At 40.0% G+C, this 10,167-nt stretch overlaps 1 protein-coding gene across 6 annotated transcripts in view; it reads right to left on the reverse strand.

Annotated features, from left to right (window-relative positions):
- Positions 1 to 10,167, reverse strand: part of PTPRM (protein tyrosine phosphatase, receptor type M) — a 728,011-nt gene that overhangs the window by 546,567 nt on the left and 171,277 nt on the right. For all 6 annotated transcript variants that reach the window (XM_019546207.1, XM_019546215.1, XM_019546231.1 and 3 more), the window contains exon 2: positions 4,936 to 5,058. In XM_019546207.1, the coding sequence (XP_019401752.1) occupies positions 4,936 to 4,945 (10 nt within the window). In that variant the 5' untranslated portion in view covers positions 4,946 to 5,058. The remainder of the gene's footprint in view (positions 1 to 4,935; positions 5,059 to 10,167) is intronic.

Below are 10,167 nucleotides of genomic sequence, written 5' to 3' on the forward strand. Positions count from 1 at the left end.
TAGCGCCCCCTGGCATGACAAGGAACAATGGACACAAGTTATTAGAGAGTAGGTTTAGATTAGACATCCGTAAGATCTACTTCAGAGTTAGGGCGGCTAGGAGCTGGAACCAACTTCCAAGGGAAGTGGTGCTGGCTCCTACCCTGGGGGTCTTTAAGAAGGAACTTGATGACTACCTGGCTGGACTCATTTGAGTCCAGTCTTTTCTCCCGGCCAGGCCGGGGGTCGGACTTGAAGATCTACAAGGTCCCTTCCGACCCTACTTCTATGATTCTATGACCTCTTTTCCTACAACATTTTATAAAGTGTGGCAGGTAAGCCAATCTACTATGAAGTCATTTTCTATTTACATTTTTCAGTTTTCATTTTATGTACAACTTTTTTTAAACAAGTTACTTAGCCATCTCCATATTCCAGCTTACTCCTGATCCACACTATTTAAAAAAAATGGTAGAGGTTTAGCCACTATCATTCAGTCCATATAAACTTCTAGAAAAACATAAAAACCATATAAAGACATTCAGCTTCCCCTGGGAGAGTTGCTGTTCTCCCAGAAGAAACCATTAGCGTACAGAATAAACACAGTTATTTAGGCTTTTTGTGCCGAAATAGGAGTGGCTACTCTAGAAGAAAAAGAAACTGGAAAAAGCCAGGATTTAATCACTCCCAGGGCAATGTCTTCTGCAACAGTAACTATCTGTACATACCGGGCTTCTCCCAGAAGAGAACACAGTCCTCCAGCATCCACATCCATACCCCTTACCCCCTGGGAGGACAGCGTGTCACTTGCTGAACTCTGCTGCTCCAGCATGGGGCAGAACATGCCCCTTTCACAATCCCAACATTGTGCTGCAGGGAATGATAGGATGACTGTGGGCAGACTGGGACAGCCAATCAGGACTGCCCTATGCACAGCTGCCATCTGTCACCAGGTGGACTAACTCCAGGCAGACAAATAGATAGTATTTGTGGCTCTGGTTAAGCTTTTCTATCAGAACAAACCTGAGAGAATTCTCCCAGATTATTTGAATGTGTGTATACAGAAAAAGATGTCATTCTTTGATTACTTTATTCTATGCATTTTCAGAGTAATATCTATAGTAAAAGGTTGATATTTATCAACTAAGTCAGGCCTCCAGATTTACTCACTTCATTGAATAACATTAATTTAGCATTTATGCTTTGCACTGCAGTAGTATACAAAGGCTCCATGAGGATTAAAGCCTATGGTGACATACTGTAAAAACCTCATTTTATTCTGGCTTGTATTTCAGCACAACTCAGACTTTACAACAAGCACTGCAAGAACTCTGGTAAATATTAAGATGTACTTTTAAAACAACTTTTATGGGTCATACATTTATTTTGTCCCATTTAAATAGCTTACCATTTAAAGCTACCAATGGCTCCTTATCTGAAGTAGACTTTAACCTTCAGTACTCTCTGTGGATTAAAATAAATCAAATACCCAATTCAAGGACTAAATAGTATGCTTCCCCCATTGCCACCAAATTATCTGAAATGTTCTGAACTGACATCAACTCACTCATTGAAGCATATTGCCTGAAATTAGGAACATTGTGTGCATTAATTTTTCTGTTGACAAGGGACCACTGAGCAAGTGAACTTGTTTTAGTTTAGCATTACAGTATTGTTGCATAAAGCTTTTTACGGCAAAAGCCTGGGATAGCTTACAAACCATTAATCTAAGATGTTCTAGTCATTACCATCTGAGCTTATTTTTTTCTAAAATATGTAGCTTAGAAACTGCTGACAAATTATTTCATATAATTTTTTTTTAAATGTATCACATAACTCATTGGTTAAATGCTAACTGAAAAATAAATAAAATCATCAAGAAGATGAAATGAACAAAAATAAGAAAAAAGTCTATAAAAAATGAGAGGAAAAACCAGATAACACTTGACTGGATTCTTGGCCTTAAATGCAATAAATAAGAATCCTTCTCCTTCTATCCCCTTCCCTCCTCCTAATCCTCTACCACTAAACTCTCAGAGAGATCCCCCAAGGGCCAGGTGCTATCCCAAGATTCTTAAAAAACATTTTATATCCTTTATGAGCAAGTAGTAAAGACCTCCCAATATTCTAAATATGATTTATGTTCTACCATATTAAATATTCAAATAATTGGTGATCTGAAAGATAAAACATCAACATCTATAGTATCCCACACAGAAAGAAAGATAACAAAACAAATAAATAAGCTAAAATGATATTTGATAAATATCATGTAAGTAATCTTCTGTACTGACATACCAGAGTTCCTACACATGGGGCATGTCTAAACATACATTTACACCAGGTTAAATTTACTATGCAGTAAATTACTACGCAGTAAGCATGAATAGGCCAATATCTACATGTGCAGGCAACCTGGGACTAAATTTAGCCCCAGGTCAGAGCAGCCTCCCATGTGCCCCTGTGGCCACTGAGGAGACCTCCAGCCTTCAGCCATATGGCTGCCAGCACTTGGGACTCACTTTAGTCTCAAGCTGAAGACAGGAGAGGTGGCCTGCCAGGAGCCCACGTGTTACTGAGCAGTAAGTAATTAGGCATAAATTTGATACCTGCATGATGCAGGTATCAAATTTATGCTCAGGTTGGCGTAAGTTACCATATTTATTGTGCAGTAGGGGCATGCACATGTAGACATGCACCCGTACTCTGCATTAATTTTGGTTACTGCGCAGTAAATGTGTACATGTAGACGTGCCCATTGACTAAATTTCTACACATGGAAGCTAAAATATTTAAAAATGTAATTCATTAGCCTGCAGGGAAACACAACTCTAAAGCTGTTCCATATACTGAGGAAAACTGGGAAGAGCCCCTGATACTTCTTCCATAAATTGGTAGGGATTACTATGAATAAAACTAAATAGATAATAAACAGATCTGAACTACTGGCAACATAATCATTTCAAGGACAACATAAGGTTTGTACTAGTAATAGTTTACTTGCATCTTTCACTTAAACAATATAAAGTGACAGTATAATTGACAATAAAATTATATGTATATATTTCTTCAGTGATGGAAGATTTTAAATACTGAGCTAATAAGAAAAAATAATTGGGTTTCTCTCTAGTAGTTTACAAGCTGTTCTATGCCCCCTAGGAGTATCTGCATTACTTCCACAAAAAATAAGGGCCAAAAATCAAATAAAATTCCTGTTTTTGTTCTTTCATCCAACTATAGTATCTCCTTCATTTAATCTATTTTTTGTACCATCATGTTTATATGTTCTGTTTTAATGTGTTTAAATTGGTAGAATGTATCATTGTACTATATATTTTACCAACAACCATAAATTATATAATTATATCTTATTTTACTATCAAATTTATTGTATTGTTTTAGCAAAAACTGTAAATAAGCTACTACATAAGGTTTGTACTACATAGAACATAAATTATAGGAAATGCTTTCCATTGCATTAGCACCAAGTTGAGAAACTGTACTAATGAAATGGTCCAGAAAATATGCTATCATATGTGCCAAGGCTAATGGACAAGAACCAGCTCAGAAAAGAATCTGCAAAAACACTTTTAACTGAAGTTGATGAACTCTGTCCAGCACAGAGGTCAAAACCCAGTACTCAGTCAACAGAAATACTTGTGCTGAAGTTATATCCCAACTTACTTGAAGGAAACGTAGAGAAGGGGAAAAAAACGTAGTCCAAGTAAGTGTTCAAACTTGGTCCGATTCTACTGTTCATACCACCATATGGCACTAGTAACTAATACATATGATAGACTGATAAATGGATCTTTGTAAGTGATTAGTATAAGTAATTTTCTCTAATAGGATTTTAAGTAATTTTTAAAAACATTTTCTCTTTTACAAAAAATAAACAAGTAGCATTTTTTCTCTTATGAACGAAAAGCTATTAATAGATTTTTAAGCCAGCCACTAACGTACAGTATTAGAGATTTAAGGCACTAATTGACTTAGACATTAATGAAATAATAGCACAACAATTTCTAATGGAATTAAGCCAGATGTGCGTATTAATATGGCAATAAATTTATTAATGAGAGTAATACATTATGGCTAGAATAGCGCCTTAATACCTAGGAAGCGCTGAACTATTAAAACCATTGATCATAGGAGGTGCTGTGTTTATTTTTGGCATCATTAGGTGTGTGGACATGAAATTGCAATATTTAGAAATGGAAAGGAGGTTCTAAGCCAGGGCCAATATTAGAGGAGGCAGAAGTCAGGAGTAGAGGGCATACTGAAAAACACATACCCTTGAAAATAATCACTGGAGACTATTATGGCAATGGATATTTTCAACCCTGAGGCATAGTTCTTTATGCTTATGTGTAAGTAGGTGAGATGGGAATGAGGGTATTTCATGGCAGGAATAAATTAGTACTGTAGCAGACTTTAGGGCCTGTTGCCATGGAATTTCATCCCATTGGGCCTCAGAGCAAAAAAAGACTATCCATTGGGTACTATATTTAAAACGCATTTTGTTTGATTAAGAAAAAAATAATTGCAGCATTGCATATCTGCATCCCATTTTTGTGTTTCTCAGTGTTTTTCTTCACAATCTTTTTATTTAGAATAGCATTTAATTCATATTTTGAAAAATACTTACATTGTTTTTCTCTTTTGAATCTTTCTTTATGAAAGATTTCTGTCCATTAGTTTAGTTCTAGCTAATATTTGTATTCCTTCATTCTGATTTCATTCTCTTTTCTCTACCTTTAAAGAGCATTTTTTTAAATTGCCTCAAATGATTTAAGCACAAGAAAATGAAACTTTCTTTTACAAAATGCCCTGTCACAACAGTTAGCTGAGTATTCTAAGATTTAAAGAAAGCAATGTTCTACCCACAGCACGGTCATGAAATACTAACCAACTCTCCAAGCTGACATAAAAAGAAAGATCCAAACAAAAACAAACCTGATGGCATCCATGGATCAGACGAGGGCTTTACCAATGTGTGCACCTGGTCCCAGTTAAGATCATCATCCTCAGACTGAGTGTACCCACAGGAGCTAAATGGCTCATCAAAGGAACAACATCCTATAAAAAATACAAAAGTAAAAGTTACACGAAGCTAGTAAATATCAAATAATCTCTGTATTTAATACAGATTTAGTTAGATATGAAGCTGCATTTGAGCGTGTCTATTTTTAACAGAAATGTTCATGTGAGAAAGTGAGAAAACCTTTACAAAATATCTCTAAATTGTTTCTAAAACATTATTAAATCCAGCAATAGTTTCCACAATACTTTATAAGGAAATAAGGGACTTACATGTTTAACAATCCAAATATATTTGGTTAATTATTTTCCTAGTAGTAACTGATTTAATAGGAAATAGAATGTTCTCCCCTCTGTGAAAAACAAAATCAACTGGGGAAAAACGTAATTCAGAATTTAGGCAGTGCTTCTCTTAAAAGTTGGTCATTTAGCATGAAAACAGAGAGTCCAAAAGGATCTATAAAATTACTTAATCCAACTAGTGATACCTTTGTCACCTGGCAGTGGCTGGAACCAAGGTGCCTGAACCTAAAGTTCAAACCTTTTGGAGCACACAGAAGAGAAAGGAAAAGAGAAAAAAATCCACAGGCTTTTAGAAGAAAACTCTCCAAAAGGAAACAGAGTTGTGTTTTCTTTCCCCTCCTTTCCCTTTTTCTCAATTGTCCAGTCATCAAAAGAAGGATCCTTGGTTCAAGAGACTAGACCATGCCAACATGGGGAAAAGAAAAGAAAAATCTCAGCAATTAAGCAGAAAGAAACCTAAAATTTCCAATCACAGTTACAGTTTTGTCAGCTTTATATGTTTAATAGAGCTGTAGATTTCTTCTTCAACTATCTAGAGAATACTGCACTATTAACAAAGTAAAGCTTCAGCAATCATAAAAGTATGGGGAAATTCTTTGTTTCTTTCCTCAGGTGTATAATGAAACTTTTCTAGAACCGATTACCTCTGAAGTTTGGCATTTCACTTCAATGAAAACATACGCTTTTTCTTTAGAAAAAAATTCAGCTTTAGCCATGTGCACTTCAGCCCATGTTAGAACAGGTGCTGCAGTTTTTCCTACAATACTAGACTTCAGGGCTGAATGCAGATATTTCGGGGTGTCAGGGGGAAGTTAAACTGGATCAAAATGGCTGCCTGGCATCAGATAAGTCGGGATTGGGGAGCTAGTGATGGTGCTGGGGGTCCAGCAGGCTGGAAGGGATAGGCAGTCCATCAGGGGAACAGGGAGCAGTACAACCCATGAGGGGTGGAGTGCAGAAGTGACCCATGGGTGAGGTGGGTAGGGCCAGCGAACCTAAGTGAGAGGGCAAGAACCTACTTAAATCATGCTGAGACAAAGGGTTGTTTGTAGCCTGCTCATGGCACACACACACAATTTCACAGGCATTTTGTGGCAGCCTTGCCCATTGGCACTGATTGGTGGAAAGGACCCAGTGGGCAGGAGAGATGAGGGGATGGCTGCCATCTTGATCACTGGCTGCCCTTCATGCAGCGACTCCCTTCTGCACTGATTAGTGAAGAGGCCCTAATTGGAGGGACAAGAGACAAGGGGGCAGCTCCCATCTTGATTGCTGGCTTCCTTTATGCAGCCCTGCCCCTTAGTGTTGATTGGCAGAGGGCCCAGGGGGGAGGAGAGATGAGGTACAATTGCCATCTTGACAGCTGGCTGTCCTTTGTGTTGTCCCACCCCTCACCACTGATTGCCAGAGAGGCCCCAGTAAGGGGAGGACGGATGAGGTTTCAGCCACTACCTTGTCTACTACCCTTCATGCCACCATGCTGGCTAGTGCCTTTCCCTCCCAGCAGCAAGGACTGCTGGTTTCACCAGAGCGCCAGCATTTTATTTTTATTGATTTTTGTTGTTGTTGATTGTATGCATTTTGCAGACAATCCAGTATTTTATGGTTTCCACAAAATCTACACAACCACAAATTAAGTAGGTCCCTATTAATGACCCCGTATCCTTTTAATGGTCTTGATGTTCCATTATTCAAAACCCTTTTCTTCAGCAGTTCTGCTGCCTGTTAGCCATTTCTGGTGATGCCTCTCTTCCATTTCAGAGCCCTGAAGGCTGTTCTTAGCTCTAACTAAAAACTTTAACTCAGGTGTGGTAATATTAAACTCAAAATGGAGAAATGACTGACAGTGAAGTATTGGAGGCACTGTCAATAGACTCAAGAGGGATAGATTTTGTTTTATGAGTCTGCATAAGAGATGTATATTTAACTATAATGAGTATGAGACTAATGACACAATCTCTTTTTGACTCCTCTTTTTTTTTTTTTTAACTTGGGTTGTATTTTTTTTAAAACTTTATATATAATCTAACAAATCTGTGCACATTCCAATAGTTACATTTGTTTTTGCTTTGTTCTTAAAATGAATACTATAGTGTTAGCCCCACAAGTATACTAGTAAACCTCTCAGTTTCTCTTTAACTGGAGCTGGAGAAAAATATGTCGAGTTATATGCGATGATGTGCCATACCATCTGCCTCTCCCTTTTCAAAACTTAGATCCACCTATGCCTATGTCTATAGACAAGATCAAAATTTGTTACCCTTCACTGAAAAAGGCATATCAGTTTAATAATACATTAAAAAAGAAAATCCTTAGAAAACATTTCTAAATTGTGTCTAGAATATTATATCTGGTAGTAGTTTCCAAAACACTTTATAGGGAAACAAGAAACTTATATTTAATAACCATGTTTCAGTGCGACCCAGAAAGGTTACACTAATCTAGACATAATACGGCCTTCCTATTATGTATACCTAACACAACAGTTGTGACACACGTTTTGTAAGAATGAAAATTAATTTTCATTAATGACTATAAACAGTCTCTTAAAAGCATATCTTTTCCCCTTAAATAATGCCATCTGTTTTCCTTTTATATGAATCTCAAACATATGCCCTAATGGCATGGGCATAGGTCATCCTACACTGTTCTTAATTATGTTTTATAGAGAACCTTATTCATTAGCTCCAGGCAAGTCAGAGAAATTAGCACCCCTGGACACTGCATCTTCCTGTATCACTTTTAAGCGCAGAAGTCTCAATTAGACATTCCACTGGGAACAGAAAACTCATTAAGGATCTTGCAGCACTAAACCGTAATATTTCACCTTGACAGCAACAGATATAAATTATCTCCCTTGCAAAGTTAAACGAAATCAAGAAAAAAGTAGATTTTTTTTACAGCATAAAAAAAGGACTTCCACTACATTTGTGGTGGAAGGCTTAGAATATTAGACAAATATTTACTGTATGTTTGCAGTAATGTTTGCATAAATATTACCTGATATAATAAAATCCTCCTACAAGCAAAACTTCAGCTAAAGAGCAAGAGAACACCCCTTGCATTGGACTTCTTGAAAACAGATATTCAATGTAAAAGCCAACAAGCAGAGACAGCATAGAGCAAAGGCCAGGTAACACTGCCAAAACATTTATAACCTAGTAAGCCTTTGGCAGTATATTAAGATCTACTGCCCAAATATAGGACTGATGAAATTATAGTACAACTCTCACATTACACAAAAGTGTTTATCACTTGAAAAAAAAGTACATAAAAACTATACATTTGTACGTACTGAACTTCAGGATGAGAATTGAGCTACAAAGGCCAACTTTTAAAAAACTAAAAATTCTGTGAATTTCTCATGGCTATTTATACGTTCCTGTCCTCACAAATAATCATCTTTACAATAAACATGGATAAATGGAACTGAAATAAGAAAACCTACTTGACTCTAGCCCGCAATACTGGGGCACCCAAGGGTGCCCAGAAGCTTTGAAGAGTGGTCCAAAATCTGAGGAGATAAAAAGAGAAGTGCAGGCTCAGGCTTTCCCTGTTAGGCCCCTCCACAAAGAGGTAAGCACTGTAATAAATTGGTTTTTGAAATAGGAATTCACAAAAGTTAATTCACAAAAGTAGAGAGGTGCCTAATGTCCAGGGATCTGGGTTTGCCACTTCCCATGAAAAAATGAAGTAAACTGCAGATTTTCCCCTTTACCAGAGTAAAATGCAGATTTATCATTTTAGCAGAGAAAACTGCAGATTTTGTAGCTTTGTAACAAGTCCTCTGCAGGCTGGCAGAGTTCCTGCCTGCAGAGTGCTAGGAAGGAGTGAGAGAAGAGGGGTCAGGCAGGGGGTGCTATGTGTATGTACATGCACATAGTAGGCAGGCAGCCTGGAGTGCAGCTCCCACAGGTAAGTGGAGGGGGGAAAGGGAATTGAGCCCCCCCCCACATAGGGAGGAAGGGAGGGGGTTGGGCAGTGCTGGGGCAGTGACTGGTGCCCAGCCAGGCAGTGTGTGGGGTTTCAGGCCTGGGGCTTCAATGCACGGCCACAGGTCCCTGGTGAGAAGTGGGATGGGGCCACGGGCAGCTTATCTGGGGGGTGGAGGGGCTGGGGCCAGCTCCCCACCAGGGCACACACTCCTCAGGGGATGGAGGGACCCATGCCCCCCAGATCTGTGCAGGCTTCCTGCCCTGCTGCTCTCCCCAGGGCCTCCACAGCCCCACGGGTGTGACCCAGCACTGCAGGAAACAGCGCGGCTGCACAGGAAAGCTACTTGCTGCTGCAAGATCCGCAGTACCCACGGGGCTGCAGTGGGGGCAGCAGTGCGGGGTTGTGCCACTCAGTGCTGCTGCAGGTGCAAGGGATGCATCAACAGGGCACTGAGGAGCTCACAGCAGCAAGCAGCTTTCCTGCATGGCACCACTGTTCCCTGGAGCACTGGGTCAAACCCACGGAGCTGCAGAGGCCCTCGGGGAGGGCAGCAGGGAGGAAGCCTGAGCCCTCAGTATGCACCTGCCCTGCCCCCACCCTGTTCAAAGATCTGGGGGCATAGGTTCCCCCTGCCCCACTGGAGTGTGCACTACAGCAGGGAGCTAGCCACACCTCCTGCCCCAGCTTGCAGCAGGCAGGCAGCAGGAAGAGAGCCGGGCTCTGCTCCACTGCAGCAGCTGCTGCCTTCTATTGGGGGCTGTGGACGCGGATCCCTGACCCCATAGCTCTGGCAGCTGGAAGACCCTGCGGCAAGGTTGGGGGGGAAGGGGCTGTGGTGGGGAAAGGGCACCAGGAGGGCTTGGGGAGCTGGAGAGGGAAGGAGTGAGGGACACCAGCAGGGCCAGGGGC

Source organism: Crocodylus porosus, unplaced genomic scaffold (genome assembly GCF_001723895.1).
Source record: "Crocodylus porosus isolate Cpor-Errol unplaced genomic scaffold, CroPor_comp1, whole genome shotgun sequence".
Taxonomy (NCBI): Eukaryota; Metazoa; Chordata; order Crocodylia; family Crocodylidae; genus Crocodylus; species Crocodylus porosus.